The 20,283-nt window shown below is 43.4% G+C and overlaps 1 protein-coding gene across 1 annotated transcript in view; it reads left to right on the top strand.

Moving 5' to 3' along the window:
- Positions 1-20,012, top strand: part of LOC126108183 (integumentary mucin C.1-like) — a 29,699-nt gene extending 9,687 nt beyond the window's left edge. The window contains exons 3-6 of the mRNA XM_049913423.1: positions 3,644-3,805; positions 9,786-9,950; positions 19,625-19,734; positions 19,888-20,012. Of these exons, the coding sequence (XP_049769380.1) occupies positions 3,644-3,805; positions 9,786-9,950; positions 19,625-19,734; positions 19,888-20,012 (562 nt within the window). The remainder of the gene's footprint in view (positions 1-3,643; positions 3,806-9,785; positions 9,951-19,624; positions 19,735-19,887) is intronic.
- The last annotated feature ends 271 nt before the right edge of the window (positions 20,013-20,283 follow it).

Here is a 20,283-nt window from a genome sequence, read left to right as displayed (position 1 = left end):
GGAAGATGATCAGAAAACCTGGTGAAGTAAGCATCGGTGCTCCAGTGTATGGCTGCTCACACCTCTCACAGCCTGGGACCACCTCACAGGAACACAAACCAGTCCTCGCGACGGTTCTGGCTGGTCCCATATAATTGAGTCTTCCCACCTCACTTCCTTCTCCTCTCTATTCAGCCGCTATATGAAGCTCATACAATACTTGGAGACATTCCCTTTAGTGCCATGCTCTACTGTGTCTTTGATGAAGAAGTACCCCACGCTTCTCCGCCTGTTTCAATTGCTCTATGGATTTCTATAGGCACCCAGTGAACACCACAGACTGGCATTCCACTGTGGCACTACCTATGATATTATCTACCCCATCTCTTACTGCTGCTATTCCACCTCTTATAGTCAGAACGTGAAACAGTTTCTGAGACCAAAATTCCCTTTTTTCTGCACCGTCTTACAGTTACATATGTCCATACAAGTCTAGTAGCCATTAACACTGATAAACCGGTCATTTATTTTGCAGCTGTATTCTAATACTTAGGTAATATTTTGTGTGGTATTTGACATACTGGTAAGCTTGTGTTTGAGGTGACGCTAAATGCATTCCCTCAAACAACTGCAATAAACTTATAGCCTATACTGTAAATCATTCAATGTGTTTCTCTTTTGTTCAATAGACATCAACATGATAATTCATGTTTGAAACATCGATCATATTACAATCTTTAGTTATGTTCTTGAAAAAAAAAATTAATACATCGCACCTAAATATATTTTCCTACATTACTCCAAACTCCTTTTTCACACTATGGGAATGACACAAGGTCTTAAGTTTGAGAAAGTTTTTGTTAACAGTAATCTTTTTACTGACAGTAATCCTTGTGTACATTTTACAAATTCTCTTGATGTATATTAGATCCTTGTAATTCCTGATCTTCACCTAGTTCACTGCCGCATACTGCACACGCTATGGGCGTCAGTTGCAGACAGAGATATCCTCTTCCTTTCTGGGGCTACCACGGTCTTTTGCTGTATAATTCTCCTCTTCTCCCCCCATTGCCCCTCACACTCAAATTTTATACATCACAGACGCCTAGGATTTTAATAATAATTAAAATAAGATGTATAAAAGTGTTGCATATAAGCAGAATAATTTTTTACTTCAATAATACAGTGCTTTTGCATTTTTTGGGGAAGATGTCTCATTACGTCATGTTTATCCTCCTCTCCTTGTATCCATGCCAGGACCTTGTAGACATAAGTTTCTCACAGAATTTACCATACATGTCTCCTGTATGTGGAGGACAAACTTCACTTTGTTTCAGTAGTGAGTTCACAGCACAGCTTACAGACCACAATATCATCAGTCACAAACATTGAGCACAGCCCCAGCCCCCACCCACCCACCCACCCACCCACCCACCCACACACACACACACACACACACACACACACACACACACACACACACACACACACACACAGTTTGTTTTCCATCATGGGGAAATGACACAGCTTACTTTGAGCGACTCATCATTTTGTGTGTGCTTATAAAGTGAGGTGGCTCGTTTGAAAAATACTTCAGTTTCTGTTAATTGTGTTTCTTGGATGAAATTTAGATTTATATGGTAACTCTGTTAGGCCAAGTAAATTTCGCGTTGCCACACCCTCTCACCTTCCCACACTTCCCACTGTACTGAATTTCTTCTCTGGCTCAGGTCGAAACGCGCTGTCGACCTTTTCATTATATGTACCTCCCAAAACCCAGTCTTTAACACATGCTTTGAAGACTGATGATCGGAGTATCCTGTTAATTAAATTAAGATATCCTTCACAACCAGAAGAGTGCTGTGGCTGTCCAGTTGGATTGTTTCACCACTAGCGAGATATGCTCGTGCCAGAACTAGAAATTACACGAGGAAAAGTTCTGTGCTGACTGGGATTCTAACCCCGTACATACTATCACCGCTGTTGACTACACATGAAGACATGTTGACTGTCAAATAGTTTTGCACCAGTAATTAGAAGTGGAATTTATAAACCTGAAATTATGTGATAAAAACTTCTGTGCCCGACTGATAGTCGAAACCGGCACCAATCTGTTGACAATGCATGTAGAGATGTAAAAAAATTATTATTGCCTTTCACCTACGATTCGCAATGCAAATGCTACAACTTGAAGTGACCCGATGAAAATTTTTACACCTGCCCACTATTTAAAACCAGACTTGCACTTTTCTTGGAAAACCTGAAGAGTTGGTAATGTTGGGGAAGCAACAAAACGATGAAACTGCATAGTCCAAAAAGGGTCAAAAACTGCGGAAAGGGATATCTGTGTTAAACTCCCAGCTCCCCGGCTCAGCAGCAACATTTGGAACATCTTAACCTCAAATACCTGCGCTGTGAAATGTATAATTTCGACTTGATTTTGTAATCGCTGAAATAAATAACGGTCAGCTGCACTATTGGCATTATGGAATGATGCAGAAATTTCTGTAGGAAGTGTTGGCCCCTAACTGAGCAGCTGTGACTTTGTACGAGTCTATGGTTACACTAACACTCGATCATACAAAATTAACTCGGCGACAAGTATCAATCGAATTTCCAGAAAGTTCTCCAAATAGTGTTGTCGCATTTATAGCTGCCGTATGTGTCATTGTGTCAAAGCAGTTAATTATTTTGTAGTGCTTTATTTTTGTGCTAGAGGTTTATAATTTTACTAAAAGAAGAGATGTATTTGGTTTATAAGGACGTCATTCGTACACAGTCATTATTCTGTTCAGACACTGAGTCCATTGTTATTCTGAAAGTGTTGTGCTTTTATTACAATTTCAAAAGGAATTTATTTTTCACCATGAGGTGGTATTAAGCTACAAAGCAACTTTGTTTATCCAATATAACAGTTTTTGGAGGAGGTCATTCATTATTATTCTTTTATTATTCACACCATTGATCTTGGCAAAGACGATGCATGTCTTCAGCAAATGGAGCCTATGTAGTGCAGGCGTAAAAACAGTATCATGCTACTGCATAGTAAAGTGCATACTCTTTCTCACATAACATTCAACATTGATGCATATAGCCTTAAAGGGCATAATTAAGTGAAACAAGTAGATTCATGCATAAAATGGTAGAGATATTGTTCGATGTGTTGTTACACAGGTTGCTATAAGTTCGTTTATCTATTGTCATTTTTATTTGAAGGTATAAACTGTTTATGCAGTGATGTATTCAATGTTATACATTTGAAGGTTATAAGCATTCTAAAACGGTGTTTAACGAGTATTTGTAGCTATAAAACAATGATAGGTGCTGGAAGCAAATCCTAGCAAATCGTTAAGAATTCTATTAGGTTCTGGGTTCAAATTGGCATCCAATGCAAAACTTTATGGAATGTCATTTCAAGATTTCTACCTGTTGTATGGTGTTGTGATCAACTGCTGTAGGGAGCTCAGGCGTGAATCAGAATGTCATCAACTCAACAGCAATTCATTTGTATTAACTGGACCGCTATCGCAGCGTTCGGCACCTGCCGTCTGCCAGCTGCCAGTGTGTGCACGGTCCCTCAGCAGGGCTGGCTGTAGTGAGCCACCCCCACATCCTCACATGGATACGCCAGCCAGCTCACACTCTGCTCTCTCTGTATGTGCAGCGCACCAGCCGTCACCGCCACTACCGCCACCGCCACCACCACCACTGACGCCACCACCGCCACCGCCACCGCCACCACTGCCAACGCACCCCGCCAGACACCTGCTGCAGATGCACTTCCCACATCTCCTCCAGCTGGAGAAGCCACTGTCTCTCGCATGCGGTGAGTTCCCTCACTACACACACATGCACGCTCTTATTAGCACTACATTGTACAGAAGGTAGAAAAACAGAGAAAGGAAATGTAAAGGATCAGTCTAGATTCAGTGAGGGTCAGGAAAATGAAATGGAAAGAAAATCATAATATATGGTCAGATGAATAATGGGGCAGTATCCACAGAATGAGGAAGTTGTATTATGAGAGGAAGGTCAATTAAAAATGGTTTGGTAGTGAAAGCAGTGATCTATTGTGAACATTTCAGTGATATATTCCCATCAGAACCAGTAAACCAATCCAACAATAACTCTGACATGTAAGGCGACGTCACACACGGAAAATCCAGTCACAGAGAGGGATTATGAGAGCACTTGATGCATAACACTGTATGTAAAGAGACATAAACATCTAAAAATCATGGTGTATTGGAATGCAGTAGCAGGGGACGAGTAAAGACAGATTTATTTATGAGACAATTTAGGGTCGTTGGTACAAACAAAAGAGGAGAAAGGATCCTAGACCCCTGGATTAAACTTGTTCAAGTAACAAGAATTACTCCGTTCAAGAATCAAAACAAAATCAGTAGTCGGCAGAGGTGGTCTCTTAAGCCTAAGCTCCTCAGGGTTTGGACCAACATGATTGTACCACTTTATTTTGCTATAACAGGTAGTCAAAGTAACAACAGACATGCAAAGCAGGAACTCTGCCAACTGTAGATCATATTTCTGTCTGTCAACACACATAGAGGGCTGAGATCCCATCATTTATTTCTGGGAAGAGGGGGTGCCGGGTCGGACTCTTCACCACAGAGCAGCATTTGCATCCAAAGTCTTCAGTTATTTGTTGGATGTAGTACAATCTTTGTCTTTGTCTACAGTTTTTACTCTCTGCTGCTTCCACCAGTACCATGGCAGTTATTCCCTGATGTCTTCAGATATACCCCACTTTGCACAGTTCCTTTCTTATCAATTCACCTAATTCTCAACATCCTTTTATTGCATCCCAATTTGAATGCTCCAAGTCACTTGTCTTCCTGTATCTCCCATAATCCATTATTCATTTTCATACAATACTGTGCTCCAAATGTACATTTTCAGATACTCTATCACAAAATTGAGGCCTATCTTTGGCAGCAGTAGCCTTGTTTTGCCTGGAATGATCTGTTTTCCTTTGTTAAATTACTTCATATAACAATCTCGCTCTGTCCCTCAGTGTAAATTGGCTTCCCAGGTAGCAGAATCACTTAAGTTCATTTACTTTGTGGTCCCTAATTTTGACATTAAGTTTGACACTGATGTTATTTCTGTTACTCACCAATATTTCCGTCTTTCTTTAGTTTAAATCATAATTCTGTGCTCATCCAACTGTTTATTGCATTCAACCACTTGGGTACTTCTTTCTCGCTTTCAGTGAACATGGTAATAACACCAGTGAATTTTATCAATGAAATACCTTCACCCTCAATTTTAATTAAATTCTTGGAAGTTTATTCAATTCCGCGAACGATTCCTTGATGTTCAAACTGAACCCTTGGCGATACTAATTCAGTCCCTGTTTTGCATCTTTTTAATGACAGTATTCCTTCATTCAGTTTTTGCTGTTCCGTGTTGATTATTGTGCATATAGTAATTTATGTAATCTGCTTGTACTCTATATCTCACTCGTATTTTTTGAGATTTCACACATGTCGCATTACTTTACATTGTCAATCTTTTTAAAGGTGGCCTAATGCAATGAAGGCTGCGTGATTTTCTTTAAACTTTGCTTCTCTTTTGAAGTGTAAGATTAGATCTATCTCTCTGGTGCTTTTACCTTTGTTAAATCCAAACTTACTTTCTTGTACATATTAATCGTGTCAGCAATTAGGATTCATAAGCTATTTAGCTCATTGTGCGAAATCGTTCGTATTTAGTGGTTCTTACTCGCATGTGGAGTGTGTAGATGATATTTTTCTGTAAATTTGTTGCTATGTCTATAGTCCCATAGATTCTACAGATGAATTTGAATAGTTGTTTCATTGCAGCCTTCTGCAAGCATCATATAAACTGCAAGTGAATGTTATGTAACCATTCGCTTTGTTTTTGCACAAATCGTCCAGAGCTTTATTAAACTCTGTGTCTAATGGCCAATCCGCTATGTTTTCCAGCTCGACTTTCAATTTCCCTTCCATCATGTCATCCAATAGTCCCTCTCCTCATGGAGATTCTCAGTGTACTTTTGTCAGCCATCCCTTTCTCTCCCGACCCCTCCCCCCCTCTCTCTCTCTTTCTTCCCCCCCCCCCCCTGCACTTAGCAGCGGGATTCTTTTCTAACCTCTTACACCCAAACCTGCAGATGTCAGACAGATCAGTACCAAAAGTTGCAGGTCGATAATAAACGTTAATTAAAAGTAACACCAGGACTACAGAGCACTTCACAAGCCTAACAGTGAGTGTGTAACGTATGTTGCTTTCATGTGGAAGTTGATAGAGCCTAAGATTGCTGTATCAAAGATCATGGGTTCACAACCAAACGACCCTACATTTGTACCGTATTATGTGTGAAAGTGCTATACGGGACGACGCGCTTTTTTTTGGGTCATCAGTCTTCTAACTGGTTTGATGCGGTCCATCACTAATTCCTCTCTTGTGCCAACAATCTCTTCATGACAGAGTAGCACTTGCAACCTATGTCCTCAATTATTCGCTGTATGTATCCCAGTCTCTGTCTTTCTCTGCAGTCCTTGGCCTCTGTAACTCCCTCTGCTACCATGTAAGTCATTCGCCAATTTCTTAGCAGATGTGCTATCGTTCTGCCCCTTCACGTTGTCAGTGTTTTCCATATATTCCTTTCCTCTCCGATTCTACACAGAATGACTTCATTCCTTACCTTGTCAGTCCACATAATTTTCAACATCCGCCAGTAGCACCACAGCTCAAATGCTTAGAGTCTCTATTCCAGTTTTCCCACAGTCCATGTTTCAGTACCATACAGTCCTGTACTCCATATGTACATTCTTAGAAATTTCTTTCGCAAATTAATGCCTATGTTTTATATCAGTAGAATTCTCTTGGTCAGGGCTAGTGTGCTTTTGATGTCCTCCTTCATCCATCCGTCTTTGGTTATTTTGCTGCCCAGGTAGGAGAATTCTTTAACTTCATCTGCTTCATGACCATCAATCCTGATGCTAATTCAGTTTCACTGAGGATAGGAATGTCAGCAGCATATCATATCCTTGATATCCTTTCATCTTGAATTTTAATTTCACTCCTAATCCTTTCATTTATTTCATTGCTTCTTCTTTGTACAGATTGAACAGTAGGGTGGAAGACTACATCCCCACCTTACACTCTTTTTAATCCAAGCACTTTGTTCTTGGTCGTTCACTCTTATTATTCCTTCTTGGCTCTTGTACATATTGTATACCACACATCTCTAGCTATAGCTTAGCCCTATTTTTCTCAGAATTTCTAACACCTTGCACCACTTTACATTGTCGAACACTTTGTCCAAGTCATCAAATCCTATGAACGTGTCTTGATTTTTCTTTAGTCTTGCTTCCATTGTCAACCACAATGTCAAAATTGCCTCTCTAGTGCCTCTACCTTTTCTAAAGCCAAACTAATTGTCATCTAGCACATCCTCAATTTTCTTTTCCATTCTTCTGTATACTATTCTTGTCAGGAACTTGGATGCATGAGCTGCTGAGCTGATTGTGTGGTAATTGTCGCACTTGTCAGCTCTAACAGTCTTTGTATTGGGTTGATGGTATTTTTCCGAAGTCCTAAGACACATACACTCTACACACCAACGTCAATAGTCGTTTTGTTGCCATTTCTCCCAATGATTTTAGAAATTATGATGGAATTTTATGTATATGATCTGCGTTATTGGATCTTAAGCCTTCCAAAGCTCTCTTATATTCTGATTCTAATACTGGACGTGCTCATGACATGTAAAATGGCTGTTTGGAGTTCACAGCAATGTTCTCTTGGTGGTCCGCTTTCGGTTCGTTTCACTGAAAGCAGTAAAGCTGCAGAGTGCTTTAGTAGTTTCACAGAATGTACAACCGGAACAGAAAAATAAAGAAACAGTTGCATCGCACATGTGGAAATAACAGCAATAACAATAATCAATAATAGACAACATAATAAGATCAATGATAAGTACATGATGTTCCACTAACGAAGCAGAAAAAGCAGACTGTCAAAGGAACATTGCTACAAACTCCGGAAAGTCTTTGTACACGTCAGGAAAATGTTGTCCCATGTAACAGCTTCGCGCCAACACGGTTGTCACTAGTGATATTTGAACGTTATACCCTCTCATCCACACGAGATCTAGGATGCAGTTACTCACAGATGCGCTCTTTCCGTGCTCAGTAGCTCTCGTGATTTAACTACCGTTTACACATGCCCTGTTTCGGTTCATACTCCATCGACATAACAGCTTTTGGCACTGATCTGAGAGTCTGACATCTGGAAGGATAGGTATTGGTGTTGTCATCCTTGCATTTAATTTCACTGAAGGATCTTTAGGCTTTTCTATGTGCTGAATATGTGCATCCTACGATCACTTTTTATTTATTTACCTGAAACTTATTGCAGTCATTCTACTTCATCGTCCGTCGAACTTAGAATTACATTCTTTAGCGACCTGTAATACTTTATTCCTGGCTTTCCCTGACTATTTTAGTACTTCTGTCTTTCATCAATCATTTTATGTATTTTTTTCGTTTGCTCAGATTTCTTCAGAGTTGCCTTCCTTGCTCCAACATTTCTCTGTTCAATTTTCGTGTTTCGCGTTGTCAGTGACACCAGCTGCTGAAATTCCAGCTGAGACATTCATTATCGCGTTATCTACAGTCTCACAGAAGTTGAAGAACCCATTCCATTCGTCAGCTCTTCAGTATCCCACTTATCTGCACGTTGATTGCTCCTGACAGTTCTTTTCAGTTTGTTCACCACCATAACTAAGTGACCCTACGTCTGCTCGTGCGTACCTCTTGCAATTCATCGGATTCTCTATCTGGGAACGATATAATGCAGATGGAACTTTCCAATTCTTCCAGGTCTGTCTTATACACCAAATACACACCACCACCTTCCCCCTTAACCTTCTTGATAGCCAGAGACGCTGAGGCGCTGAATCAGTCATACAAATATCACAGAACAGAGAGTGTAATCCCGCCACACAGAGCAGGGGGTCTCTCACACAGGGAGCGGTGTGGACAGAGCCAGCTGCGCAAGTCCCACAGAGGACTGTTCAGTAATGACTGCACATGGTAAGCCAAATGTCTTGAAATTTTTTCTGGAGCTGCTGTCCTTCAAGTCATACATGTTTCAAAAGTGGTTGTTAAATAAGGAAATTGAGAATTAGCTCAAAGTGTTAATCATGATATTTTTCAAATTTTGGAAGTGCTACTTGTCCTTAACATTTGACTGCCTGTTACCATTACAACAGCTATACAGACAGGCAGGCGTACAAATGCCTCTACCTGAAGCACATACTGTGGTCTGTACTGGTCTCAGATGCCACACTTCAGGGATTGGTAACCAACCAGTCCTAGGACGTTTATTATGTATAGTAAAACGACAATATCTAAAACGGTGCACATGAAATGCGAGGTAGTCAAGTTATGTGGGTCACGTACAAAGAGGCACAATCCAGTTCAGATCATTCGGATACCTTTGAGAACGATAGTACCAGAGCTGGCCCGCAAGTGGCTCTTTAATTAAGTTTCGTGTAGGTGTCAGGCACTGTATGTACATTTTCTTCATGCTTGATTTTGAACTTCCTGTTGTGTGGTACGGTGAGCAACTGCTGTGGGGAACTCAGGTGGTGCAAATGAATGTGATTACCGCACTGGTAATTCATTTGTATTTACTGGACCGCTACTCCTGTTGTTGGCGTGTATGAGTGTGTGTGCGCGCTGCAGTGGGCCATCCCCAGGACCCCACGAGGACACGCCTGCTCACACTGTGCCTCTCTCTCTCTCTGTGTGCAGCCCACGAGCCGCTGCACAGCTGAGGCGCACCACCACCACCACCACCACCGCCGCCACCACCTCCACCACCACCACTGCCGGCACAACCCGCCAGACTCCTGCTGCTGCTGCTGCTGCACCGCCCACGACTCCTGCACCCGATGACGCCACTGTCTCTCACTTGCGGTGAGTTCTCACCATACACACACACACACACACACACACACGACCATTTTGTAGTAGATAAGATTTAAATACCGAAAAGCAAAGTGTAAATGCAGAGTCTAGAGTTAATGACGGTCAGCTAAGCAAACTGGCACTAAAATCAGAACAATACAGTCAGATGAATAATGGGGCTGTGTCGACATGATAGGAGGTTGTATCGTGAGAGAGAGAGTCATTAAGATTAGGTTGGTAGGGAAAATAGTGAGTTATTGTTAACAGTTCAGTGATTTATTCTCATGCAGCGAATGTCAGCGATAATTCAGGCACATACGCCAACGTCATACACAGAAAATCTGGTGGCAGGGAGCGACTGTGATTGCACTGAATGTGTGACTCTCTATGTCAAAAGAGGTAAACGTCCAGCACTCTTGGCATATTGGAGTGGTGTAGCAGGGGTCAGATAAACACATGTTTGTGAGACCATTTGGGGTGGTTGGCAGCACTGAGACAGGACAAAAAGAAAAACAATTATTTGCCATAAAATTTCCCCTAATAACAACAAGTATGCTCGTCAAGCAGCAAAGAGAAGCAAATGTCGGCAGAGCGTCAGCTCGTCAGGGTGTGGACGACTTTGGTCGACCCGCCGCAGTGTGGAGTAACAGCCAGTCCCAGTAACAACACACATGCGAAGCAGAAACTCTGCCTGCTGTTGACCATGTTTCTGTCTGTCTGAACAACAACTTTAGACTGCTGTGACCGCCCAGAGTCCACACTTACTTGTGCTGTGCGCTCCTATCTCTGTCCTGCCCTACAGGTTTTACCCTCTACAGCTACCTCTAGCACCATGACAGTTGACCTCTGATGACTTCACATGTAACCTATTACGCTGACCCTTGTACATGTCACGGTTTACCACATATTGTTATCCTCACCTATTCTGGAGGGACGTTTCAGGGTTCCTCTGGTATGAGTTCACCTAATTTCAACATCCTCCAATAGCACCGATTTAGGATGCTTCGATTTCCTTCTCGTTTTTTCCCGTAATCCACGATTCATTTTCATACAGTACTTTGTTACAAACATACATTCAGAGGTTTCTTCCCCAGTTAAGGACTGTCTTTTGTACCAGTAGCCTTGTTTTGCGAGGAATGTCCTGTTTTCATGTGCTAGATAACTTTTTATAACAACCTCGCCTTGCCCCTAAGTGTAAATACGCTTCGCACATAGCAGAATCCCTGCAATTTGTCAGCTTCGTGGTCCTTAATTCTGATGTAAACTTTGCCATCAATGTTATTTCCGCCACTCCTCAATACTTTCCTCTTTCTTCTGTTCATTAATCCTAACTCAGTGATCATTCGACTATTTATTACATTCACCAACTCCAGTGATTCTTTCTCACTTTCAGTGAAAGAAATATCGCCAGGAAATTTTATCAATGAAATGCTATTTACCCTCAGTTTTAATTAAATTCCTGCAAGTTTCTTCAGTTCCACCAACGATTCTTTAGTGTTCAGACTGAATATTTGTGGAGACTACCAGCATCGCTGTCTTTCACCATCTTTAATCAAAGCACCAATCCTTCCTGATTACTGTACATATCCTGTGTTATCTGCTGTTCCCTATGTCTTATACCTATTTTTTTTAAAGTTTCGCACACTTTCACTATTTCACATTGTCAAACGTCATTTAAAGATCTACAAATCCAATAAAGATCTCCATTTTTCTTACACATTCCTTCCACTATCAGGTCGAAGGTCTGATTGGCCTCTCTCGATCCTTTACTCCAAATTTAGCGTCCTCGAACAGATCCTCAGTTTTACCTTCGATTCTTCTGCGTGTTATAATTATTCTTGTTAGTAATTTGGATTAATGAGCTGTTTAGCTCACTGGGCGAAAGCAGTCTGTTGTTACGACTCCTGTCTCATGGATCCTACAGACAAAACTGAATTGTCGTTTGATTTTCACCTTCCCAAATGATCATGTAAGTTCCAAGGGAATGTTAACTAACCGTTCCACCTTGTTTGTGTGCAATTTTTCCAGAGCTTTGTGAAATTATGAGTGTAATGGCCAGTCCCCCACGTTTTCCAATTCGGCTTCCATCTCTTCTTCTGTCACGTTATCTGTTAGTTCCTCCCACTCAAAGAGGTCTTTAACGTACTATGTTCTGCCACCTGCTCTCTCTTGCCGTTTAACGCACTCTTTGTGTAGTCATCCTTGCATTTAATTTCACTGAAGGTTGTTCCAACTTTCGCATGTGCTGAATGCTTCCTTCCTATGTTCCTTTCCTTTTCGATTTCTTCTAATTCTTCCTGCAGTCATCCTACTTTTACTTTCCTCAAATTTCCGACTGATCTCATTTCAACACTGTGACCTCAGACTTAGTTCCTGGAGTGGCAGAGAATCGTCCTGACGCATTTACTTGATATTGTCCTGTCGTTACCATTGAACATTCTAAATGGTCGTTAAATAAGGGATGGTATAGATTAGAAGATTTATGTTTTCGAATGCAGAAAGCTCGTTCCAAGCTGAAACTACAGCCACTTTAACCTTTTACACCGAAAATTATCCAACTTGACCCCCATGGGGTCAAGGAGCGAGCTACATGTGATGGTTCTCCGATAGCTCGGGGGTGAAGCATTAACCCTTCAAAGGGCTGACTGTGTTAGATGTAGGCTGAAATCTCGCTGGAAAGAATTTTTTATTTCTTCTGTAACAAAGTGTTCCTCAGGCAGACCCACAACCAGTTAAGAAGTTCTTAGAAAACGTCTCCACGTAAGTTTTTTTCCTGTCTTGATTCAGTGTACTGTAGGTCTAAAAGTGAAAACTTAACGATTTGAAAACGTAGTTGCTGCTGTTTCGTCTTGTACAGAGATAATTTTTATGCAGAAAAAAGTGTAGAGATTTAGTTGGGGCACTGAATAACCTGTTAACTTGATTTCGTTATATGCCTGCACACACTGCTACTTTTCCACACATACTTCCGTGGCAGTTCTGCAACGCAACTTCATTATGACTGTGGGCTGCACTTAGTCACAGCCTGCTTTTGCACAGGAAGGCACAATATCTCGCCAACTCATGACTATTTATGGGCGCTTGTGCTATGGGAACATTGTTTTATTGTAGTATATTTTTATTGTAAGGTTAGCTTGGTAAGTTGCAATTCCTTTGTGTTCGTACAGCGTATACCTCATTGGTTGTTTTGTTGGTTTATTGAACACGCTAGCTAAATATAAGAAATGCGTTATCATCAGGAATGTAGTCTCCCACATTATCTAACGTTATGGAACTTGTACTGTATTCATTCGATTGCTTCATTTTCCTTAACAGCGTTTTGAATGCTTTCTCTTTGGTCATTGATAAGATTTTCTTGTGCTGTTTGCTTTTCTGATTGGAAAGAGTGTGTTATTCGAACCTTATGAAAAATCTTTTGTAATCGGTGTTACACTGTCTTTTGGTGATGCCAATGTACGTATCTGTAAGGAAAAGCGCTTTAAGTGAATAGTATTAAAAATAAAGTTATTGAGTCATAATGCAAATAGTGTCTACATCTACATCTACATCCATACTCCGCAAGCCACCTGACGGTGTGTGGCGGAGGGTACCTCGAGTACCTGTATCGGTTCTCAATTCTATTCCAGTCTCGTGTTGTTCGTGTAAAGAAGGATTGTCGGTATGCAGCTGTGAGGGCTCTAATCTCTCTGATTTTATCCTCACGGTCTCTTCGCGAAATATACGTACGAGGGAGCAATATACTGCTTGACTTTTCGGTGAACGTTATGTTCTTGAAACTTTAACAAAAGTCCGTACCGAGCTACTGAGCGTCTCTCTTGCAGAGTCTTCCACTAGAGTTTATCTGTCATCTCCGTAACGCTTTCGCGATTACTAAATGATCCTCTAACGAAGCGCGCTGCTCTCCGTTGGATCTTCTCTATATCTTCTATCAACCCTATCTGGTACGGATCCCACACTGCTGAGCAGTATTCGAGCAGTGGGCGAACAAGCGTACTGTAACCTACTTCCTTTGTTTTCGGATTGCATTTCCTTAGGATTCTTCCAATGAATCTCAGTCTGGCATCTGCTCTACCGGCGATTAATTTCATATGGTCATTCCATTTTAAATCACTCCTAATGCGTACTCCCAGATAATTTATGGAATTATCTGCTTCCAGTTGCTGACCTGCTATTTTGTGGCTAAATGATATGGGATCTTTCTTTCTATGTATTCGCAGCACATTACACTTGTCTACATTGAGATTAAATTGCCATTCCCTGCACCAGGCGTCAATTCGTTGTGCTGAAAAAGCGAATCACTCCTGGTGAATGAGCTGCATCTCTACAGCACAAGTTTTACCCATACCACGTGAAACAGCAGCAAGATTTCTGTCAGCTACGAGTCATTTTCTAACTCGTGGTAATATTTTTAAGATAAAGTTTGACACGTTTACCATCTCAGGCGGAAACGGGGGGGATGAAACCTCACCGACTTTGGGAGAAAGTCACAAACTATATGCGGAAGAAGACACACAGACAGCCCTCACGCCGCACTTACCAGACGAAATTACTCCCACTGTCTGGAATCCACCCACAGATGTACGGCACGTCGCCAATGGCTTTTATCATTTTGAACAATTTTGATTCCAACTCAGTTATACTCAAACCAGAGTCGGCCGTCGAATATGGTAAAAGTCAGGAACATGTACGTGGAATTAATGAGAAGCAAAAGCGGAAACGTGACTGTACAAAAGTAGCCGCACTACAGCTGGAGGGCCATCTGGACAAACATCGGCAACCCTCACCTACCAACGAGTGTGAAAACTACCCGGTAGAGGGCAGTAAACAGGAAAGTAGCAACCGAAGCGAGACTTGAGGCAGTCCACCTGGGTGGTCGGCAGCACGTGAGAGAATCACGACCTGACAGCAGGCGAGGTTCGTACGCGCTCAAGTGAAGGGCATCTGGTGAGTTATCAGACAATTGTTGGCCACAATAGCACGAACTCTACTCCCAGTACCTTGCCTTCCAATTGTTTTGAATCGTAGCGACGTGCCGTGTGAATGAAGGAATGCTGTAAACTGGCTAAGAGGACAGACAACGCACCACCTGCCAGCAGAGGGAAGCGAGGCGGGCGGGCGCTGGGTGGGTCGCCGCACGCACGCCGGCCACAAGCGGGCCGCGGGGCGGCGCGTGCGTCGCTGAGGCGGGAAACTGCGAGAGAGGAACTCCGCAGCATGCTTCAGTGCATACAGTTACGTGGAGCAGTGTGCAAAGTGAACAGAAAAAGGCGTGAACGCTAGAACAACATAATGTATCGTCCTTAAGCTCTTTTGTGTTAAACGGTGTTTCTTACTGCCTTATTTATTTTTAAGGAAACAGAAATCTAATTTGAAATACGTAGGTCAGAAGCACTCTATTTTGTGTTGAAGGAATCTCGGAGGAAAAGCTGGTCCTCACGACAGAACACGTGGTACTTTTTAGGACACTTTATTTTACTTCGTTCTGTATGTGAAAAATCCTTTTAACCAGAAGCGACTGCACTGATTTCTACTGTTCTGCGTTACATTCATCGTCACCCGCTGTATCAGGAATCGCAGCACGGAGCTTCCAGCGCGTGCAGTGCTCAGGGATGGCAGAAGACCAGCTTTCCAAAGGGGCCTCGGGAACCGAGGCATTGGGCGAGTTACAAGATGTTGCGAAATAAATCGGAAACCAGACCATCGTGAACACAGAGCTTGGAAGGCGTCGCTCTCAGCTCAGTTAGTTTGTCTGCAAACATGGTCTTTCAGATGAAGTGCTAAAAATAAAATAAAAAATTAGAAATAAAAAAAATAAAAAAATTATGCGCGAAAATAGCGCAGCGACTCTGTGACAGGTATGGGGGGAGGCGTCGTGGCCAGACCTCGGAATGGTTAAAAAATTAAATGACAGAAAAGGGGTTAAGGGCGCAGAGTTTCTAGTCTGCATGTAGTGGATTCGAATACCGCAACTCGCATGAATTTTAATTCGTGGTAATAGTTGCTAGTTAAGAAAAAGTTGAAATGATTCTTGCTACATATGCTGAAGGTCTGGGTTCCTTTCTCACATCCGGCAATAATTTTTAACAAGCATAAGCAGCATCTCTCCCACCTCTGGTAGCCTGGAAGAGAGTCGCTACAGGTTGGGCCCTGACAGAGGCGGAAGTCACGCCGGGTCGAAACTCTGTCGCCAGTCACCTTTCTTAAGCGATATTTTTTTTAAATCAATGAGCCAATTGCTGTACAAGGCCGCAGCGCACTTGACTCTTACTGTATTCGAGCCTGAGACGTGGAAAATATTGACGATGGACTGGAATTCGAACTCAGATCTCCCTTTTCGTCACGTTTGATCACTTTCAGATGATGCATTTCCACTGCTTCATTGTCTCCACTTGTCTGCAAAGTCATAAAGACGTTCACAAGAGACACATCCCTGGGTTCGAATCCTGGCATGTCACTTTAAGTTGCAACATGAGCTCAGAAAAATACATGTGAGAAATTATTCTGATTTTACCGATTCTCTGGGCTTTGTTAACAATAATGGTGGTACTGGTTTCGAGTCCCAAGTCAGACGGGCAGCTTTTCGTCCCTTTCGTGTCACTTTCAAACATGCCACTCCTAGCTACTGGTGAAAGAGAATAGCACAGTCGAGGTATCTTTGTATGAAGTCAACAACTGTGTGTCCAGGGTTCGATTGCTAGTCAGCAGAAAATTTTCATAATTTTATTTACAATACAGAAATGCGCACATTTCGCTGCTAATGAAGTAAGTCATTATATAACGTCTACACGTGACTAGAGGTCCGTGTCGATAGGTGTTGGTTTCGAATGCCCATAACACAAAACACTTTCGTCTCCTGGTTTCAGTTTGTCATCTCATTGCTGGTTAAAAATGACGGTTTCTGGCGTTTCATTCTGCTTAGTTAACCATCCGATTAAGTGCTGCGTTCGAATCTCCGGGAAACAAAACTTTATGGCAGATCATTTCAAGTTTCAACTTGGACACTCTTTGTTACTTGTGACTGAAACCATACTTGAGATATTTCGTCTTTACTTGCTGGATTGCATTCCCAGATAGTAGCGAAGTGAGAAAACTTTTGTCGTGCCATTTAAAGGAGGATGCTGCTTTCTGAGGTTTCATTTATTACAATAAATTTGAATATGCAAGCGTAATGGCTGTGTATTGTACAATAACACGTTTTCTGGTATTTGCATTATCGAAGTGTCAGTTTGCATGTAAACCGATAATCACACAGAGCAGTTTTCTCTTGTGGGCTCATGTAGTGAACATTTTGTACAGGCAAAGACTGCATAGAACAACAACAAAGAATGAAAGAAAATTTCCGTTAACACAATTAATTAAGTCCCCAGCAACTATAAAATCTACGAAGCCAACAAAGCACAAGTGTAGCTGTTCTGTGTGTGGAAGTGTGATTCAACGTACACATCTGGCACAGTTCTTCTTCAATAAGACAAGAAATTTTAAATGTCATTCATACTGAAGTAATTAAAGAAAATAGAAATACTATAATTACGCAAGAAAACCAGAATTACACTCTAATACAAGAAAAGCCAGATGATTTGTTGACTGAACCTGTAATGACGCATTATTCAAGACATTGAAATAATGAGAAAAAAAGCGAGTTTTGTTACCTTCATATACACTCGTGGAAATTGAAATAAGAACACCGTGAATTCATTGTCCCAGGAAGGGGAAACTTTATTGACACATTCCTGGGGTCAGATACATCACATGATCACACTGACAGAACCACAGGCACATAGACACAGGCAACAGAGCATGCACAATGTCGGCACTAGTACAGTGTATATCCACCTTTCGCAGCAATGCAGGCTGCTATTCTCCCATGGAGACGATCGTAGAGATGCTGGATGTAGTCCTGTGGAACGGCTTGCCATGCCATTTCCACCTGGCGCCTCAGTTGGACCAGCGTTCGTGCTGGACGTGCAGACCGCGTGAGACGACGCTTCATCCAGTCCCAAACATGCTCAATGGGGGACAGATCCGGAGATCTTGCTGGCCAGGGTAGTTGACTTACACCTTCTAGAGCACGTTGGGTGGCACGGGATTCATGCGGACGTGCATTGTCCTGTTGGAACAGCAAGTTCCCTTGCCGGTCTAGGAATGGTAGAACGATGGGTTCGATGACGGTTTGGACGTACCGTGCACTATTCAGTGTCCCCTCGACGATCACCAGTGGTGTACGGCCAGTGTAGGAGATCGCTCCCCACACCATGATGCCGGGTGTTGGCCCTGTGTGCCTCGGTCGTATGCAGTCCTGATTGTGGCGCTCACCTGCACGGCGCCAAACACGCATACGACCATCATTGGCACCAAGGCAGAAGCGACTCTCATCGCTGAAGACGACACGTCTCCATTCGTCCCTCTATTCACGCCTGTCGCGACACTACTGGAGGCGGGCTGCACGATGTTGGGGCGTGAGCGGAAGACGGCCTAACGGTGTGCGGGACCGTAGCCCAGCTTCATGGAGACGGTTGCGAATGGTCCTCGCCGATACCCCAGGAGCAACAGTGTCCCTAATTTGCAGGGAAGTGGCGGTGCGGTCCCCTACGGCACTGCGTAGGATCCTACGGTCTTGGCGTGCATCCGTGCGTCGCTGCGGTCCGGTCCCAGGTCGACGGGCACGTGCACCTTCCGCCGACCACTGGCGACAACATCGATGTACTGTGGAGACCTCACGCCCCACGTGTTGAGCAATTCGGCGGTACGTCCACCCGGCCTCCCGCATGCCCACTATACGCCCTCGCTCAAAGTCCGTCAACTGCACATACGGTTCACGTCCACGCTGTCGCGGCATGCTACCAGTGTTAAAGACTGCGATGGAGCTCCGTATGCCACGGCAAACTGGCTGACACTGACGGCGGCGGTGCACAAATGCTGCGCAGCTAGCGCCATTCGACGGCCAACACCGCGGTTCCTGGTGTGTCCGCTGTGCCGTGCGTGTGATCATTGCTTGTACAGCCCTCTCGCAGTGTCCGGAGCGAGTATGGTGGGTCTGACACACCGGTGTCAATGTGTTCTTTTTTCCATTTCCAGGAGTGTACATTGATGAAAAGCACTCTAATCATTACAATATCTCCATTAGAACAACATCTGCTGTCTAGCCCATCAAACAACTGCATTAAACATGGAACAAGCACTCCCTACTAAAACATCTCAACACCGACTCGCTACTACCACATCTCAACAAGCACACTCCACCACGACCTCTCGACAAGAACTCTTTACTACGACATCTCAGCAAGCACTGACTACTGCCACATCTCGACAAGAACTGCCAGTGGAGGCGGCGGAATAAAACTCTTTGGCGCAATCTCTGGCGCTGTGGCTCAGTGTAGCCACCTTTCAACTTGCAGGAATGAGTGTGACAAAATGTGGTAATGAAATTCTTTCAGAGGTTGTATAATGCTATTTGTAATGGACGATGAATGAAGATTTTCTTATGAGGGGGGTAGAACAGATTTGCTGTAATTTAATACATACACACAATTGCGCACTGTTTTGTACTGTGGGAGGGGGAATACGGTAGGTTTGTTTCAGGACAGATTTGTATTCGCAGCAGTTGTTTCCTCGTGTGACTGTTTTCCTCATTCTGTGTGCTGTGTGTTTGTAGCAGAGAGTGGCAGTTTGTGTGTTTTGTGCAGGAGCCTCTCTGCAGAGGAGAGGGGCAGGAGGCTGGTCCAGGCGGCTCAGGAGGGGGCAGTGGGGGAGCTGAGGGCGCTGATCGCCGCAGGGGCCGACGTGGAGGCGAGGGGCGGGCAGTGGGGGTGGACCGCCCTGCACTGGGCAGCAGACAGGGGAGACGTCGAGGCGGCGAGGCTGCTGGTGGGGGCGGGGGCGGCGGTGGACGCCAGGGATGGCGCTGGGTGGACGCCGCTGCACTGGGCGGCATACTTTGGCCGCGCAGAAGTGGCGGCTGCGCTGCTCGCCGCGGGTGCCGACAGGGGGGCCACAGCTCGTGGTGCTTGGGGGACAGCGCTGGACATCGCCAGGTGGCGCAACCACAGGCGGCTGGTGGAGATGCTGTCATGAGGCAGCCCGTCCAGCGAACTCTGTGCAAAAAAACAACAACTGAAAGAATTTGTACGAGAGTAACATTCATAAGTTTTTAAATAAAGATGCAAAAAACTCAAACCCATTGTGACTCACTAATCTCAGTCCTCCTCAAGTAACGTACAGCACACACATAAGGAACGTTGTAGCAAAAGCCAGACAACTCCAGATAACAGCAAAATAATTCAGGTAACAACAGAAAATCCTTCTCTCAAGAAAAATGTCTCGAGTAATACTTCCAGGCTATACT

This window comes from Schistocerca cancellata, chromosome 11, assembly GCF_023864275.1.
Source record: "Schistocerca cancellata isolate TAMUIC-IGC-003103 chromosome 11, iqSchCanc2.1, whole genome shotgun sequence".
Lineage (NCBI taxonomy): Eukaryota > Metazoa > Arthropoda > Insecta > Orthoptera > Acrididae > Schistocerca > Schistocerca cancellata.
Note: the sequence above shows the minus strand (reverse complement) of the source record. Positions and strands in the feature narration are given on the sequence as shown.